General features: G+C 39.1%; 1 protein-coding gene across 5 annotated transcripts in view; it reads right to left on the reverse strand.

Moving 5' to 3' along the window:
* Nucleotides 1-4,245: 4,245 nt before the first annotated feature.
* The window catches only part of Dmxl2 (Dmx like 2), a 136,960-nt gene continuing 121,543 nt past the window's right edge, over nucleotides 4,246-19,662 (reverse strand). For 2 of the 5 annotated variants that reach the window (XM_057768576.1, XM_057768575.1), the window contains exons 34-44: nucleotides 17,733-17,795; nucleotides 16,803-16,889; nucleotides 16,602-16,723; nucleotides 13,988-14,126; nucleotides 13,151-13,211; nucleotides 12,923-13,050; nucleotides 12,339-12,416; nucleotides 9,249-9,340; nucleotides 8,581-8,633; nucleotides 7,067-7,284; nucleotides 4,247-6,151 (exon numbers count right to left, since the gene is read on the reverse strand). In XM_057768576.1, the coding sequence (XP_057624559.1) occupies nucleotides 5,942-6,151; nucleotides 7,067-7,284; nucleotides 8,581-8,633; nucleotides 9,249-9,340; nucleotides 12,339-12,416; nucleotides 12,923-13,050; nucleotides 13,151-13,211; nucleotides 13,988-14,126; nucleotides 16,602-16,723; nucleotides 16,803-16,889; nucleotides 17,733-17,795 (1,251 nt within the window). In that variant the 3' untranslated portion in view covers nucleotides 4,247-5,941. Of the gene's footprint in view, nucleotides 6,152-7,066; nucleotides 7,285-8,580; nucleotides 8,634-9,248; nucleotides 9,341-12,338; nucleotides 12,417-12,922; nucleotides 13,051-13,150; nucleotides 13,212-13,987; nucleotides 14,127-16,601; nucleotides 16,724-16,802; nucleotides 16,890-17,732; nucleotides 17,796-19,662 lie in introns of all 5 variants that reach the window. The other 3 variants (XM_057768578.1, XM_057768577.1, XM_057768580.1) reach the window with 2 other exon arrangements.

Genomic DNA, 19,662 nt, shown 5'->3' on the forward strand with positions numbered 1-19,662 from the left:
GCCTCCCGAATGCTGGGATTAAAGGTGTGCGCCACCACCGCCCGGCTACTACTTTTTTAAAAAATTAACCTTACACCCTGCACATTTTGCCATTTTGCTGTTTTGTTTCTAGTTTTCTGTGGGACTTTTTGAGATCCCTTTATATATCATCTTCAAAAAGTGTATTTATTGATTTATGTATGTTGAAGCAACATTGCACTTCAGGGATAAAGCCAACTTGATTGTAGTGATCTTGATGGGCCTATATTCTGTTTGCTAATTTCCCCGCTCCTTTGTCTTTACCTGGCTTGGGTATTAGAATAAAACTAAAAACTAGGGAGTGATCCTTCTATTTATATGTTTTTGAATAATTTAAGAAGTACTTTAAAAGTCTGGTAGAATTCTGTTGTGAACCATTTGGGTCTGAGTGGTTTTTTGTTTTGTTTTGTTTTGTTGACAAAAGACTCTTTATTACTGTTTCAATATCCTCTTCTCTTATGGATCTGTTTAGGTTCTCGATCTCAATTTAACTTTGGTAGTTTGGATAAACCAAGAAGCTCATCCATTTATTTCAGGTTTTCAATTGAATGAAGTACAGGTTTTAAAGCTCTTCCTTATAATATTCTGTGTTTCTTTGGAGTCTGCCACAATATTTTCTGCTCATTTCTGATTCTGTTGTGGTTTTTTTTTATTCTCTTTTGGTTAGTTGAACCAAAGGCCTATTGTTTTTCTTCTCAAAGAACCAGCTCTGAGACTTATTCTTTGAAACTTTTTGTTTCAATTAATTTGTATTTTGTTATTATTTGTTGGGTTTTGGCTTTATTCTTTTTTTCCAAATTCTTGAGTTGCATCACTAAATTTTTATTAGAACTTTGAATTTTTTTAAATATTAGGTTCTTAGAGCTATAAAACTCCCCTCTTAGAAGTGTGTCCCCCAAGTTTTGTTGTATTGTGCTTTTACCTATTTGGCTCCAGAATAGTTTTCTTTCTTGACTTTTTGGATCCATTCATCTTTCAGTAAAGTTGTTTAATATCCTTATTAGTTTTGTTTGTTGTTGGTTTTAAACTTCATTACCAAACAGTTGGCTAGGATACATAGAATTTTAATTTTACTGTATTTAATGAAGTTTGTTTTGTGTCCTGTCATGTGGTCTATTTTAGATAAATTTCTATATACTGCTGATTCTCTCTCTCTCTCTCTCTCTCTCTCTCTCTCTCTCTCTCTGTGTGTGTGTGTGTGTGTGTGTGTGTGTGTGACTGTCTGGGTAGAATATTCTATAGATATGTTGGTTGTATTTGATGCAAGATGTCACTTCAAGGTTTATTTTTGTCCAGATGACCTATTGGAAAATGTGGGGTGCTGAAATAATGTACTATTATTGGGTTTATGCTAATCTGTGTTAATCAGAGTTTGGTGCACATATGCATAGTGTTGAAATACTTTTTGATTAACTGATCCCTGACTAGAATGAAATTGTTTCTACTGACTAGTTTACTTTGAAGTATATTTTGTCAGATAATAGGATGGCAATTCCAGGTTGCTTCTTGATCATGTTTGTTTGAAAAATTAACTTTTCTTTCTGTTCCCTTTAATATGGCATGTGCCTATCTTTAAAGCTAAACTGAGTTTCTTGTAGACAACAGACAGATGGAATTTTGTTTTTTTGATTTTTCTTAATCCATCTTTTTTTCTGGGGGCGGGGGAGGCAAGATAGGGTCTCACTATATAGCTTCAACTGGTCTTGAACGCATAAAGATACATCTGCCTGTGTCTGAGTGTCAGGGAAGTGGGCCACACCACTGCCTGTGTCTTTTGATCGAAGAGTTGAGGCCATCAATATTTGGAGTTATTATTGAAAGTTTTGTGCATATTGCACTCATTCTGTTACTATTTTGCTGGTTTGTGTTCTTGCAATTTGTATTTCATTTAATTGTTTTTCTTTAAGTTGCTTTGGCTGAGCTTATCCCTCTTTTCAGTTCAAAATATTGCTTCCATTACTCTGTTTAGCATTTTTGTTGTTGGGTAGGAACCTTTTAGGCTGTTTGTATCATTTTTCCCCTTCAACTATGGCATATAGTTTTGCTAGGTCTGGGTTGGCAGTTGTGGCCTTTTAGAACTTGGAGTTCAGTGTTCCAAACTCTCCTGGCTTCCAGTTTCCTCTGAGAAATTGTTATTCTCTGGTGGGTTTTCTTCTATACGTGACTTATTTTCTTTTGAAGCTTTTAATGTATTTTCCTTATTCTATATATTTAAGTGTTTTAACTATGATGTGCTATAGGATGTTTCTTTTCTGGTCTTGTCTAGTTGGGGTTCTGTGTGCTTCTTTTATCTGTATGGGTATGTCTTTCTTTAGTTTGGGGACGTTTTTCTTTTGGGACTTTGCTAAAGATCTAGTCAATGCCATTGACCTGGGACTCTTTTTCCCTCATCTATATTTGTAATTCAAATACATTTTGGGGGTGTCCTATATTTCTTTCATATTTTTTTCCTGTGCTTACTTTTTAAATGTTTTTTGATTATTTGATAGGCCCTAGGGTGGTTTGGATGAGAATGGCCCCTATGGGCTCACATGTTTAAATATCTGCACTCCAGCTGGTGGAACTGCTTGGAAAGGGTTAGGAGGTGTGGCTTTGTTGGAGGTTTCACGTAGGCCAGGTTTTAAGACTCCCACCATCTCAGTGTGCTCTCTCCATCTAGTCCTGGGACTGGAATGTATGTTCTCTGTGTCTGCTCCAGTAGCATGCCTGTATGCCTTGTGCCATGATGATAATCAGTTTCTATCCCTCTGGAACCAAATTCTCAATTAAACACTTTTTTAAGTTGCCTTAGTCATGGTGCCTTATCCAGCAACAAAAAAAGTGAAGGAAACATCTACTCTGAGTCCTGATATCCTATTTTCTGCCAGATTCATTCTACTTATAAGGCCTTCCCCTGAGTTTTCTCATTGAGATGTTGAGTTTTTCAATTCCATCTTCATTCCAGCTTGTGTTCATATCAGTGCTTCTATTAAATCCAGTTTTCAAACACTGAATTATATCATTTCATTCAGCCATGTATTTGTATTTTCTTGAACAGCACTCAGGTATTTATTGTTCTTTTGGAGGTTCAGTAAAGTATTTCTGCCTTCTTTCAATCTTTTAATTCTTTGATAATTTATGATGGTGCCTGACATTCATATAGGCAGTAGAGAATATTTCTATAGGACTAGTGGGTTTGATGGAAAACACACTATTTTGATCATTCATACTGTTTTTGTTTCTGTGATTTGACTTGGGCATGTGGACTTTTTTGCGTGTCTGATGTGGCAATCTGGGCTTCCTTAGATTGGGCCAATGAAAGAGATGTGTGACCTGAGCTGGGCCAGGTAAAGATGGTGGATGAGCGGTTTAATTAAACCTGGCTGACAAATATGGCTCCCAAACCATGGGTCTAGACCTAGACCTGAGGGTATGGAATAGAGATGACAGCGTGCTGAGGGAAGGAGAACTCACCAGTCAAGAACGGCTTGCTAACAAAGCAGGTTTAAAGACACTAATCTCGAGCTAGTGCTGGGGGTATGGAGGAGGCCACAGGCAGAGAGGGAATAGAGATAGGAAAGGGGGATAGGAAAAAGAAAAGTGACTTACCCAACAAAAACAGCTCACGAACAAAGAGGAGGCTCCCAGGTCATGGGTCTGGAGCTAGGCTTGAGGGTTTGCAGATGGTGGCAGGTTAGGAGAAAGCTAAGGGAAAAAGCAACTTCCCTAGCAAAGGTGTTTCACAGACCTTCCATGTATTTGAAAAGCTTATGATGGCTGATCTTGGCTGTCACTGTAACATGCCTGGGAAGAGCCTCAATTGAAGAACTGAGTCTATCAGACTGGTATGTGGGCATGTCTGTAGGGTATTTCCTGATCGCTAATATCAAGTCCTTTCGGCAGGGGCAGTGCCGTCCCCAGGCAGGTAGCTGGACATAAGCCAAAGCAGCATTCTTCTGAGACTTTTGGTTAAAGCTCCTGCCTGGAGTTCCTGCTCTGGCTTCGCTCAATGACAGACTGTAACCTGAACGCTAAAGTAAACCTTTTCCTTTGGTTATGGTGTTTATTACTGTTACAGGAAAAAAAAAACTAGAACAAAGATCCAATGGGTTACCCTGGTATTTGTTTTATCAACCAACCTAACTAAAAGAAAGAAAAAACTAAAATCCATAAACATCAAACTGTTTTTAAGTCTATTTTGATAATTTTAAAGTGTAACAAATGGCAGGTTACTATAAAGGACAAGTTCAAATCAAACCTAAAACATCAATTTTTAAAAGGCAAATCTATTACCTTTGAGAGTCTTGCAGAACACTTCCATTATCTTATTATGTTATACACAAAGACAGTGCAGCATATACGGGCTATAGTAGTCTAAAGTGTGGTACTTGATGGTAGGTGGATATTTACCCCCATGTTTTTGTCAAGTGTATGTTTCTGTGTGTTTAACATTCTCTTCCTTCCAAACACAGAAGCACGATTCCCTGCACAGCTCTTGACCAGCATTACCACCAATTACACTTCCTTCAATAAACTAAATCTGTCCAGACAAGGATCTGTGAAGAAAGCAGCAACTCAACTCTCATCTCCATCTCACTAGAACTGCTTCTTGTATACATGACGTTCCATAGATAATGTGTGAATGAATAGATATCTTAAGGGCTTAAAATTTCTCTAATAGTTATAATCATTTTATTAAAATTAATTCTTAAAAACAGTGTCAAAGAATGCCAGACCAGTCTACTTAAATAGGCCAAACTAAACTAAAACTGTAACAGATAGCATTTTCTTTTACACACATGTATTTCACAGCATGGGTACCACATTGCCATCAGAGAAAGGTGCTATATACCATTATGTTTTACTATTTACCACACGGGCATTGAACATTCTCATTACAAGATGAGACAATTTGCTGGTAAACACTTAAACACACATAGACACTGGTTTCAATATTGCAACATACTTTTGATCAAAATGAAGGAAATACATCAAAATATGACATTGGCTAATATTTTACAAGCAAATAATATTTAACTCTGCATAGTTTACACAATAGGCTGTGGCAATAAATAATATCACCAATCTCATCAACTGGCCACAAAAAGCCTAACATTCATTTAATTGATATGAAATGATCTATTGGTGTAGTTTCAACACAGTCTTAAATGTGCCTTATTAACTTTAAATACATGAAAAGAAAAAGTACTAAACTGGACTAAGAAAGTATGTTTTGCTTAACTACAAATACGCATGTCTAACATATTACATTCCTGACATAAAGGCAAATATTTTAATAGAAAATCTAGCAGTCCAAAAATGTCAATGTGCAAATCATGAGGAAAACATTGCATTTAAATTTGCACTCATTTGCAAGTTACAGTACTAGCTCAGTATAAACACTAACAGGAAAAAATACTCAGCAGGGAAGAACGAGAATGACTGGGCATTGCTCCACAGCTAAGAAGTGCTTCTGGTGGTCGAGAGCGTCTAACACCTCATGACTATCCTTCATTCAACAAAGGAGAGAGCGGGCATGCTTCATCCATGATGAGAACAGGAAGAACAACCTGAATCAGCAATGTTTTCTTCCTCAATTTGGTATAAAGGCCCTGTTCATTATTTTAACTTACTGTTAGCTAACCTCAAGTGTTTCTGAATCAGGTTTGTTACATGATGTAAAGAACAGCTTTCCTTCATACAATACAAGGTTGATTTTTTTTAATTCAATATGTCAGTGTTATGACAAGGTTCATGCACTCTACCAACATGGGGAGGCAATGCTCAGGTAGAGTAAAGCCCAGCTTGCATTAGATTCAAATTTCACAGATTCTCTGTGTTGTTTTCAAAGTGTTAACAGTATCCTGGAAAGCAGAATTTCCTAATTCTTGCATTACATTTTTTAACTGAGAGGTATGTAAAAGTAAACTCCCAATCTTTCAAACTACAGAATGTCAAGAATTCTATTAGGGATGTTAAAAGCACTGGGAAGAACCCTAGTTTTCAGTGTGCCATCTGCACCACAGGAGAACAGTCTGTTGTCCTGGCTGATGTCAATCTGCGTGACTCCAGCTCCAATGTTCCGGAATATGGACTGCTTAGCATGTTCATTCTTAAATGAATGAATCAGGCCATGACCTGTCAATCTCCACACCTGTTTAAAAAGAAAGTAAGTATGGTCAGTCATTAAAATGAGAGACCCAAAGTTAAAAGTATGGCCCTCACTTCTGTTCCTTGGTCTAAGTAATTACACCAAAGTCCACTTGCCTGCTGACTGCTGCTTTCCTAACAGTCTACTCCCATAAGTCACAGCCTATCCTTAGACTTACTGCTTCTTCTTCCAAATTTCTCTCCTCACATTCTGTTCCAGTTTTACAGTTCTCACACATATATACACATATCCCTTCATTTGGTATATAAACCAAATACTTAATCCAATAAAATGTTTCCATGTGAAGCTTGATCTAATGCAACATAAAAGAAATATGGTACTATATCACGAACCTGAAAACATTCTTTCAGCTATGAATACCGAGGACAAGGTAGGGAAAAGGAAGAAAATTCAGAGGTACCAAACTAATTTTGCTTAATGTATCCATGAGTTAATTAAACCCACCGACTTGAGGCTAGTGGCATCCTTGTTCGTGAGTGCTTGCCTTGTGCTTGCCTAGCACCATGGGGTTCTGAGCTCAAATCTTCATCATTACAAAACCAAACCAAACCTCAAGCATTCCACTCAAAACAGTCTTTTTTGTTAATATTGTGTGATGTAAGCATTATTCTACCACTGGGTCGCACTCCAGCCCCTTCCAGATTCAGAGGAATAAAAACCCGAGAGTCCAGTGAATTTGATTATTAGCTGGATTTCCAAAGCAGGATGGTTTAGAGTCATACAGAAGTAAATAAGGGCTGGGTGGGGTGGGGGTGGCCTATCAAGGGCATCCGGTATCACAAGGCTTTACAAGGCCTCCATTTCAGAGTACAAGGGCCGTGGTTTCCTCTTTCCTAGCAGTCTCGACAACAGAACAGACTAGCACCTAACACATTCCCAGCTCCCGTGTTTACTTACTTTTATATTGCCTTCAGCAGAACCTGTAGTAAAGTATTCCTCACAAGGATCTAAAGCCAAAGCCTTAATAGCCGAGTCATGTGCCTGGAAGGTGTGCATCAGCTGTCTCTGTCTGATGTCAAAAATGCAGATGTACCCTTTCCTGCCCCCAGAGATCAGGAGCTGTTGTTTGGGGGCATACTGAAGTACTGTGGCACCATGGTCATGACATGTGAAACCTGAAAAGAGAAAACATCAAGAGACTTTCCCAAAACAACTTCTAGCTTTTGGTTCTGATGTTTAAACTCACATTTAAAAACACAGAAGCTAACAGTGCACTTTTTTCATTTCAAGTGTTCTGATTTATTTAGAAAGTGTCTCGAAAAGGTTCATGTGTTGAGGATTTGTCCCCAAATACTTGAGAAGGAATCTAATCACTAAGAGATGACAACCATGAGGGCTCTGGCTTCAGCTCTTGATTATACATGGAGAGATACATAATTCGATGGCATTGCCAGGAAACTGTGAGAGGTGGCAGATACAGGAGACATGTCCCTTTGGACCACAGTCTGCTATGGCCTTTCCCTTTGCTCTGCTTCCTGTCTGCCCCGAGGTACGATGAGGTCGGCGTCATCACATGTTCTCTGCTGTGATCTTGTCTCACAGCACAGGACACATGGGCAGCAGACCGTGAAGAAGCCTCTGGAGCCCTTAACCACAACCAACTCTTCTTCCTTTAGTGGTTTGTCAGATATTCTGCACAGCCACAAAAGGACAAACACAACCACTAACGTACATCCATCTTTTAAGTCCAGAAGTTCCTGAAACCCTGTAATTAAAATGCTAAGCAAGGCTAGAAAACAATTTCTGCCCATCATGTCAACATGAAACACGAACAGAAAAATAAGTCCTAAATCCTTATACAAAGCATGGAGAAGCATCCAATATGGGAACAGCACACTAGCCCTCATGAATGTGTGCTGCATGTGTGCAAATCTCAAGTGTTTCTCACAGCTGCAGAAGCAGGGGTGGAGCCTAGGCTCCCCAGCAGCACACCCCTCACCTCATCGCTAGCCAGCAGCATTCACCCTGCATAATACCGTCCTCATCCAAAGATCCCTGTGGCTAAGAACACTCAACCTCATGCACCTGAGCACTCCTGGTCACAACTAAGGAGCTGTCCTTGTTGATAAGTGTCTCCACTAGATAGTAGCAGGGCTTTTATGAGATGAGGGCCTCATGGAAGGAAGAGTTTGGAGAGTTATTTCCTTAAAGGGGATCCCAATTCTTCTCCCCTCTGCTTCTGGGCAGTCAAAAGGAGAGCAACTTCCTCCACTTCATGTTCCCTCCACGAAGTCCTTCTCTGCCAGACTCACAGGACAAACAAGCAGGAGCTGAACCCGTTAGCCAAAATACCCCTTCTCTCTACACAGAGTCCTCCATATCAGCCTATGAGCACACACTGGGTTCATGAAGTCAGATCAGACCTGGAAAGCATTTCTTCAGAAAGTGTCAAAAATCACAACTTAACTCACCGTGAATGAGGCTGTTTCCAGGTGATATTAGTGTGTCCCAGAGGCATACATTTCTTTAAAGAAATAACAAAGTACATCAGAAAAAATTACTCTAAAACCATCAATAAGGACAAATTTTGTCAAGAAAAATATTTGTACTTATTTGAGATTTTCAACTATAGTGGAGGTGGTTTATCTCTTCTAAGAGCTTATCCTTTCCCAAACTAGTGTCAATCTGTTTCACAAGGTCCCTGTCATTGCACCCCCAACCCCTCTCTTTCTATTACCCTTCTGCAGAAATTGGGAAATGACTTCCTCGGTAACGGGCACCTCTATATCCTGGGGAGATAATCACTTCGAGGGAACAGGTGCTATTCATAGCACGCAGCTAATGAAAACAGTGTGAGGGGAATGCAAAGAACAACGATGCTAGCATGCCAAATACCTGTTAGTGCTTTATAATGATAGCTTTCTAAAGACTAAATCACTGCAGTATAAAAATGACATACATTCCTATAGACTATATTACGAGAAATTTTTGTTTTGTTTCCTTCTGGTAAGCAAAACCATTGTAAGATTTGTAAAACATCCTTGGATTAAAAAAATTCCTACTAAAAGAAATCATTACTTTCTAGAAAAGATAATTTTGTGTCTAAAGTTTTCTGTTTCCTTTGTTTCTGACAACCTACCTATTGTCATTGGACTGCCCAGATGTTGCAACTAGACTTGAGGAGGTGATAAAGGCAAAGTCACTTGTGGCCTTACTGTGGCACTGCCAACTCTACAGAGAACAAAATATAACCAATGTTATCTAAAAATCCAGTAGCAACTGAAATAATACAAATACCATCCCACCTATAACATAATAGACTCATGAGCGAGAATATGTATTTTTAAATTTTATTTTTCATTTTTGTTGATTTTGATACAGTACCTTGATACGTATCTCAGGCTGCTTCAAACTCATGATCCTCAGCTTCCCAAGTGCTGTACAACCACACCCAACCCAAACTCTGTCTGGATAGGGAAGAGTGGGGCAGGTCCACACTTCAGGGTGGCCTGAGTACCAGCCTCCTCCAGACTAAACAGCCTAACTCTCTTCCTCAGAATGGAGACAGGCACTGTGTACATAGTCCTCAGAACCTGCAGGCCACACGGCACCTAGAGACTGCATTGCCAACTTTCCCTTCTTTTTAAGACAAGGCACAGCACTTTGAAGAACGTTTAGTGTGCATACTGAGTAATTCAGTATGAATTAGGGGTGACTGCCTCTCCCATTTCTAATTCTCCCATTTCTTAAGGGTAGTATTTATGTTTTGAGCCTATGAAGTATTAGAAGTTGTAACAATTTTCTTACTAATATATTTTTTTCTATTGGAGGAAGCATTATGTTTGTGATTATGCTCCTAATTCGCAGGTCAAATTACAAGACAGTAAATATAGTTTAAAATTATCTTTCAGCTGGGTGGTAGTAGCACACGCACGCCTTTAATCCCAGCACTTGGGAGGCAGAGGCAGGTGAATCCCTGTGAGTTTGAGGCCAGCCTGGTCTACAAGAACTAGTTCCAGGAAAGCTAGGACTGTTATACAGGGAAACCCTGTCTCGAAAAACCAATATATATTTATATATATTTCATATTAGAAAGTGTTAAACTATTTGAGAATTCAGAAAAATTAAAAATAAACCTATGTAAGTCTCTAAAACTTCTAAGCTCTTTTCTTTTTTTGGTTTTTCAACACAGAGTTTCTCTGTGTAGCTCTGGTTGCCCTGGAACTTGCTTTGTAGACCACAGCTACACAGAGAAACTCTGAGTTCACCTGCCTCTGTCTTCTGAGTGCTGGGATTAAAGGTATGAGCTACCACACTTGGCAACTTCTAAACTCTTAATAAAATAGTTTATTTGAAAATTACTTTGATAATATCCAATAACTTGATAATATCCAATAATTTAAAAATTAGAAAGAGTTGATAGGTATGCTGATTTAAAAGTTATAATCTCTAATCAGGCATGGTAGCTTCTTTACACTTTTAATCCTAGCACTCAGGAGGCAGAATCAGACAGATCTCTTTGAATTTGAGGTCAGGCTGTCAACAGAGCAAGTTCCAAGCCAGTCAATGGCTACATAGAAAGACCCTGTCTCAAAAAACAAATTATATTTTTTGAATTATAAGAAAAGAACTGGGCACTATAGTGTGTGAACTAATAGACACAATGATGGATATCTGTAGCATCAGCTGAAATGCTACAGACTGGAAGGTTGAGGCAGGAGAATCATTTGAGCCTAAGATTTGAAAGTCAGCCTGGGCTGCAGCAAGACCCCACCAGAAACTAAATATATGAACTTACCAAAGACAGCTGATTAGATTAAGAGCTCAAACAATTTTAGTAATAACAACCTTGAATGCCTTGATAAATATAAAAATACTAGTATAAATCACAGTGAACAGTAACCTGAGGAGGCAAACTCTAACTTGTCCAGCTAACCCTAGGCAGTGGTGCAGTCTAAATACAAACATCAACCTCTGCCACCTTTGTGCTCCCTGTGTCCACCCCAGCTTTGCCAATCACAAATGCACATTTAAAAGTAGCCCTTCACAAGGTCTACACGTCTAAACCTGCCCTGAAAGATTAGTAAGAAGTCCCTGCGATGTGGGACACCGTCTACTAAGCCAAGTATTCCTTCCTTGCTATATCAGATGATGAGTAGAGAAATTTCAGAGAGAGCCCAGATGGAGGATGCCAGGTATTTAAAAATAAACAGGACATTATTCTGCATGAGCGCATCAGACTGAAGGCAAAACACTCTCAAGATACTTGCATTTCTGAGAAGACATTATGGCAGTCTGCAGTGCACTAATCCAAGGGATATTCTTATCTCTTACATATAATGAAGGAGTTGGCAAGGGGAAAAACATGATCAAAATACATTGCATGAAAAAGATGTTTTAATAAAAACTTTTAAAAAAAAAATCTAGATACTCTAGAAAGGACCCAGAAGGTTCCAGGCTAAGTCGCCATTTATTTATCTAATGCCAAAGGTCCCACCCAGGGCTGCAGAGGGTTCAGAGCTACAGAGAGCTCAGGGACAGAAGCCTGCATAGCTCTTCCAGACACTCATGTGGTGCCTCACAGCCATCTCTACCTTCAGCTCCAAGGGACCTCATGCCCTCTTCTGACCTCTGGAGGAGCACAGACTTGCATGCAGGCAAAACACATAAGAACAAAATGAGTTTATCTAATAAAAAAAGTTTAACTCCCACTCAGGACAGTATCCTCTTCCCCTCCTAGGCCAAACCACTCTGTGTCATCAGGTGTTTAACACAGCATGGATAAATGTGTGAAGTAACCTTTTAGGGCTAGAGTTCAAGCTGGTTAGAAGGAAAAATTCTAAAGAAAGTTCATGCTCAGAACCTGTCTGAATCTTAATTATGTACTTAATAAAATTCTACAACTAAAATTTAGTTGTCATGAATAAAAACATTATTTTTTAAAAAAAAGAATTGTTTCCAATAAGGACAAAAGTGCCATTATAAAGGTATTCTGACCTGAACCACATACAGGGAAAATCCTTTAAGGTTGCCTGTTAAGGTAAAAAGCAAAAGTAGTTTGTTGTTGTTTGGAAATTTCTATCCAGATTGAGGCAAGACTGATGGCTCATGCTGGGCAGAACTGTCATTTCCCACAGAACCACTACTGAGACACACTGCTAAGGCAGACACACGTCACCAACACCATGTTCTTTCTCTACATGTACTCTGGAAATGTGAGGGCACTTACCATATAAGGCTTAGGATTCGATACAGTTTGGTTAACTTGCCAGATACTCAGAAAACCCTCTCCGTCTGCAACACCACACTGTAAGAACGGCATGAACATCAAACACAGACCCTCAGAATTCCTGCCAAAGGTAAGATCACCTCTAGACAGGAGACTTGCTCAGATCCCACTTCACAAACCTCCTCCTACAGCCATGCCCACTGGGCTTCCCACAAAGTCTGAGTATCCCGCCTTCCTTGTCACCTTCTAAGTGAGCTCCACACCCTATTTCACTGCCTTTCCCTAAGCCTCCACAACAGAGGGAGGGAGATATTGGGTGTCCCTAAGACTCCAGCAAGCTGGATGATGTCAATGGCACTGGGAACAGAAGTAGTTTTCTTTCACACCATGCTGAAATGAATGACTGATTTGTGGATTTGTATTTCTATTGTAGGAAAAAGGGTTATATAAACAAAATCTAATAAACTGACTACTCAGTTTAACCCCAGGATCCTTAAAATTTTTGATACAGCTTTAATCAATATTTTATCCTCAGTATTCACAGTTATTTTAGATGTATTCAGCACTGACTCCCAGGAACAAACCTTGTTGCCTTGTGAGTTAAAATACAATCTAGTAACTCTTGCATTGCCAGCTTGACGGAAACAGACAAGTTGCTGAGGTCGTGTCCACTCAAACATGCGTACACTGCCATCCTGGGCACCTGTGAGATCTAAACACAGAAGGGGGGATAAGAAACTGAAGCTTTTCAATAATTCCTTTCTTCAAAACGAGAAAAGACACTTAAAACCCTCCGATGACAAGATACTTACAGTACTGGTGGACAGGGTGTGAAGTCATTCTCTTCACATTATGGAGGTTCCTTTTCATGAGCTTTAAGAGGAAAGATGGGTTTAAGCTGCATGTCCAGAAGGGACGAGGAAGGACAAGCGTCAGAGGAATTCCATGAGAGACTAACTAGGATAAGCCCTGCAGAGGACTCTGAACATCTAACACACATCTGTGTAAACAGAAGCTGTCACTCACTGTACAGCCCTGCGCTGTGTAGACATTACAGACTGCTTCCTCTAGTGACAAAGGGACTCTCATCCAACTGCCCCCTCCCTGAGAACCATCAGGTTGTTTTTTTCTCCTTCCTTCCTTCCTCCCTTCCTCCTTCTCTCTCTCTCTCCCTCCCTCCCTTCCTTCCTTCCTATAGGATCTGACTATGTAACCCAGGCTAGCCTCAAAGTTGCAATTTTTCCACCTCAACCTCCTGAATGTGAGGTCTACAAGCATGCACCACTGACCACAACTGGTATCCATATTCTTCAGAGCAGAACATGAAAGAATAGGGCTCCTTCACTACTGACCAAGAAGAATTAACCTTCAGTAATCTGAGGCAATTTTCAAACATAAATAGACATGAACTCCTCTTTGACTTTGCTTTGCTATTCTGTGTCTCAGTTTGTTCATCTATAAAATGATACTGGGGGATAATAACATCCATTCTGACCTGTGGTTGATGTATGAAAAAAATCATACACTGGGGAAACTCAAAGTAAATAAGTTATTCTCATCTTTAGGACCATTTCTATGTCAAGTAACTTCAATGTACTTCTTAAGGAACCCATACCCAGACACCACATGTGCCTAGGAATAAGACATACCACGGTAGCTCCAGTGCTGGTCTGCCCACTGCCTAGCCATGGCAGAGACGGAGGTGGGTGCACCTGGCTTGTAGCATGGGCGGCTGCAACAGGCTGATACAGGGTTGTAGTAGAACCACGGTAATCAATATCATCTGAACTGTGGAAAACAGTTGCATAAAAGTTTTGCTCTCTCAACACAAATCAAACTACAGAGATTTTATACAATCATATAAGATTCTTTTTTAATTTTTTTTTTGAGGATACAGATTTAGTGAGGATTTTTCCTTTTTATTCTTCTTCCTTCCTTCCTTCCTTCCTTCCTTCCTTCCTTCCTTCCTTCCTTCCTTCCCTCCTTCTCCTTCTTCTTCTTCTTTTTTTAAGACAGGGTTTCTCTATGTGACAGCTCTGGCTATCCGGGAACTTGGTTTGTAGACCAACCAGACTGGCCTCAAACTTAAGAGTGTGCCACCATTGCCCAGCACTTCTTTTTTTCAAATAATTTTCTTTTTCAGTTATTATTTAAAAAATAGAATAAATATCCATTAATTAAAAACTTAGACACAGAGTTGGGCAATGGTGGCATACAACTTTAATCCCAGCACTCGGGATGCAGAGGCAGGTGAATTTCTGTGAGTTTGAGGCCAGCCTGGTCTACAAAGCAAGCTTCAGAACAGTCAAGGCAATACAGAGAAACTCTGTCTCAAAAAAAAAAAAAAAAAAAAAAAAGCAAAACAAACAACTTAGGCACAAATCTTAATCTAGTCAATATTAACACTAGAATTTTCCCCCTTCAAACAAAATTTAAATTCAGTCTAATATATTAACTGTGTGAGCAGCTTTATTGCTACAAAATTAGAACAAGTATTTTAATCCTCTTTGAGGATTTATATGCATAGCCAATGGTTGACAGAGTAGGGAGAGACACTTCCTTCAGGGGTATAGCACTGGTCAAGTCCTACAGTCCTATAAACAACCGTAATGAAATCCATGGGGTCACAAACACACCCACAAAAGACACAAAAAGAGAAGGAAAGCTAGCTGAGAAAATGAAAGAGCATCAGCTGGGAAGAGAGAAAGACAAAGAGGCCAGTAGTAATATGATCAATATATTATGTATATGTATGAAAATACCATAATGAAACCTATTATGTATAATAAAAACTTTTAAAAAAGTATTTAGCATGGATTATATTTTGTGTAAACATAAATATTAAGTGATCTCTTCCATACAGGTAACCCATATATCAAATTATTTTATTTTCCATTTATTTGCTTGGGTTTTGTTTTTTTGTATGTGTGATATGTGTTTTCAGCTGCACGGACCCTTGGAAGTGAAAGGCTGAAGTCAGGTGCCTTCCTCGACTGCTCTCCACCATATTCTTTTGAGACAGGGTCTCTCACTAAACTGGAGCTCCCTGTTTCTGCTAGGCTGGACGGTCAATGAGCCGCCGGAACCTACCTCTCAACGTGTTGCCGGTGCTGGTATTTCAGATACTTGCTACTCAGATTGTAGATGGGTCCTGGAGATCCAGATTCAGGTCCTCATGATTATGCAGCAAACCCTTTAAAGCTCTCTCTATCCTTTATTTGTTTGTTTTTAGACAAGGTCTTGCTTTGTAGCCTAGACTAGCTTTGAACTTTAGATTCTTTTGTACCTGACTCTCCTAAGTGTCAGATAAAAACCACCATGTCCAACTATCCCTGCCCTCCTATCCCAGGAGCCACTGGGCTCAAGACTCTTGAATGCTAAACAGGGGCTCTAAGCTATTGCCCTAACCCCAAATTATACTTTTAAGGAAATAAGAAATATAATTTTAAAGATTCTTAAAGTTTTTCTTAAGGCCTGTGGTCCCACTACTTGGAAAGTAAAAGGTAGAGACCAGGAGTTCAAGGTCACGCTGAGCTATGTGGTAAGCTGTAGGGTGGCCAGGGCAACTGAGACCCTGTCTCAAAAAAATCCAAAAACAAAAAAGAAAAAATCTTAAAATATTAATTTCATCATATAAAAACATGAATGGAAGTTGTTTATGGCACAATATACTATATTAAATGGTTCAATCACTCTAAACCGTGATTAAAGCCTGGTTAAACTAACAAAAGGATGTACATGGAAAGCAGCCCCTAGGGTACCGTCCTAGGACACAAAATTCCTGACTGGAGAAATGCAACACAAAAGACAAACATCTAGGAAAAGCCTAAAATTTAAAAAAAAAAATAGTGCTGCAAAACTCTTTGGATGACAATTAAAGTTGATGACATTTTTATCTGTAACACTATAGAATTAATGAGACCAACTCATCTATTAGTCTATAAATTTATACATTCTATTTTCTCCTTTCATTACCCAGATAAGCTAAATTTACCAACTACTATGGAACTCCTGACATTGCCTTGGGGTTAAATATCAAAGTGGCAGTTTTAAACCTATTCTGGTTTAAATACTATAAAAAGTTTAATGGGAAAGCTATGAGTAGTTTATAAGTTTTGATATAAGTAAAGAACTTCTACTGTCAACTAAAACTATTATGTTTGTTTCTTGCACAACTGAAGAGAGGTAACATCTTTTTCTTCCCAACAATTTAGCAGGCACTGGCTGAAGACAATGGTATTTATAATCAACCATGAGACACACCTTTTAGATTCTCTATCATATTCTTCTCCAATCCATATATATGATTGACAGGCCAGCAGAGAAGTGACATCAAGTTCCTGAACATCATGTGTTGAAGCCAAAACAATTTCATTACAGTTTGCCTAAAAAGCAAAGAGAGAACAATGATTTGGGCAATTTCACCAAAGTCACCACATTGTTTATAATGGCTACAATGTTTACCTTATTAATAGAAAATGCCATGATCATGTCAGATTCCTTATGAATGACTTTTGCCTTCCCTCCTGGATAGCCCAGATCAGCTTCGACCTACAAAACATTGCTGAGGGTTAGTTGTTGTTGTGTGACTCTACACAGACATGAAATCCCACAGGATTACAGCTCAGTCAGAAGAAAATGTAGCAGCAGCAGGAAGAGAGAGTGGGGGAGCATTAGTGCGCTGGGAATTAGTTTGGGAAATCTGCTCTCATGCTCTGATGCTCTGTAATCAAACACCCCAATTATGTAGAGTCCCACTGTGAATGCACAGTAATGATTACAAAAGAAGGCCAAAATTTTTCACAATTTATATATTTTAGTTCTTCCAAAAATGCACAAATATTCTGAAAAAAGTGTGTGTGTGTGTGTGTGTGAGAGAGAGAGAGAGAGAGAGAGAGAGAGAGAGAGAGAGGAAGACAGAGGAAGAGAGACAGAGACAGAGAGACAGAGAGAGAGAGAAAGAGTGAGTAGAGGGGCATGGGTGAAGGACAGAGTCATAGAAAGTCAAAGGAGAGACACGAGACACACGAAGGGCTGGGAAATGGAACAGAGAGAACCTAGGAAGATGAGGGAAAAAGAATGAAGACTTGTCAGAAGAGAGGGGAAGCATTCGGAGAATCAGAGACAAGGGGGAAGTAGAGCAGGAGAGTCAAGAAGAAAGTCCAGCTGGGTTTAAAAACAGCTCAAACGTGACAGAAGTGGAGATGAGAACAAGAAAGAAGAATCTACGGCTGAACAGAGCAGAGCTAGACACAGGGTGTTTCCTGTCCTCCGCTCAAGGAGGGATGAGCAGCAAGTATCTTCCTTAGCTGGGAGGTCGTGGTTAGCATAGAGATCAGGGTTAGCTCCGAGAACCTGAAGAGTGAGCAGCAGACAAAGCGCACGGGAGACTACCTGGATATGGCAATCTTCTGCTGCGGAGTTGTGTTTGACCTGTTCCACATGTTCTTCTACAGACTACAGAACACCACACCGTCACAAACACAAAACACATGCATAAAACAAACCATAAAGAGAATGAAAAATTTCAAGCTAGAATAGTTATCATAAGAGATGACAAAACTGACTTCAAAAATTAAATTGGATAAAACAAAGTATCAGATAAACAAATTAAAACAACATAACTAAGGTTATTCTATCATATACACATGAAAACCTAAAAACTATTTCAAAATAAAAATTTATTATTTGTATACAATTTATATAACTTAAAATTCTCCAAACTATATTCTTTAAAATAAGACCTACTTCTTTTAATTTTGTGTTATATACATGTATATACTAATATATGTGCAGGAGGTCACAGGGAGGCCAGAATTCAATACGCAGTGTCTTCCTCAGGCCTTCTCCACCTTAATTTTTGAAACAGGGCCTCTCACTGAACCTGGAGCTCATCAATTACCAGCCAGCAAACTTCCTGGATCCACCTGTTTCTGCCTCTCAGTTCTGGGAGTACAGATGTGCTACCACACTTGGACTTCTATATGGGTGCTGGAAACCTAACCCGAGTCCTTATACTTGCACAGAATGCAATTTATTGCCTGAGCCATCTTCCTAGTTATGTCATTACTTGCTGCCCCTTCCATTTATTTTTGTATTTTTAAGATTCTAAAGACTAAACCCATGGCTTCACACTGTTAGAAAAGCACCTTTTGTTTTCATTGTTTCATTTTTACTTTTTAACAACTCTGAGTAATTGCATAACCAGAAGATTATTCTTCTTGTAAATAAATGTTTAAGAGAACAGGATACAGGGGGAAAAAGTATACTTGCTTGAGCCCTGATTGACAAGTCGTAAGGGAGGTACAACTGGAAATATTCCCCTACTGCGGGAACCCCAGAAGACACGATCAGAGCCTGAAACTTCTCCTCAGTGGTCCTGATGAGACAATTTCAGTCTAACAGTCCATTCAGATTCTCTGACCCTCCTGAGAAGGGCTAACTCAGTGAAAGTCAACAACTGAAAAATCAGCTTGCTAAGTCAACTACATGGTCTGACATAATTATTTGACAAAACTTGATTTGTGAAATATTTTTTCTTTAACCGATTTGATAAATAAAGCTACCTTCTTATGCCAAAAATTTCAAATGTTTTAGAATTAGTCAATATATCAGTTTTTGTTTTTAAAATTTTTATTTGTTTATATGTATGTATGTATGTATGTATGTATGTATGTATGTATGTATGTATAGTGTGTATATACCACACGTGTGTGGGTGACCACAGAGGCCAGAGATAGTGTCATGTCCCCTTGAGCTGGAGGTAGAGGCAGTTGTGAGCTGCCAGACTTGGAGCTAGGAACAGAATTCAGGTCCTCTGAAAAAGTAGTGAGTGTTCTTAACTGCTGAACATGTTTACTTTCCCTCTCCCCTCCCTCTTGCCCACCCCACAAAGGTTTTTTTTTTTTGTTGTTGTTGTTGTTTTTTTAAAGGATTTTACTAATCAATTTACCAAATTTGTTGATCACCAAAATCCTACCCCCAAACCTACAAAGATAAAACACACCTATTGGAGATTTTCTTTCTGGGCCTAGTGATCAGTTTTAATCTTAAAAGACTTAAATATTTTCCAAAATTCTTTTCTTAAAGAAAACACATTTTCAACAGATCTGTATTTTTTTGATACAGTAGCCACTAACCACATGGCTACTCAAACAATATTGGAGATTCAGTCACACGGGCCACACTTCAATGCTCAGCCATAGGTGACTGGTGACTATTCTGCAGGGTGGCAGAGACACAGCGATTACACAGCACTACACACGATAGTCACTTCATTCAATGTGCAGAAGTCAAAAGGGAGACTGCTGAAAACCCCCCCATT

Source organism: Chionomys nivalis, chromosome 4 (genome assembly GCF_950005125.1).
Source record: "Chionomys nivalis chromosome 4, mChiNiv1.1, whole genome shotgun sequence".
Lineage (NCBI taxonomy): Eukaryota > Metazoa > Chordata > Mammalia > Rodentia > Cricetidae > Chionomys > Chionomys nivalis.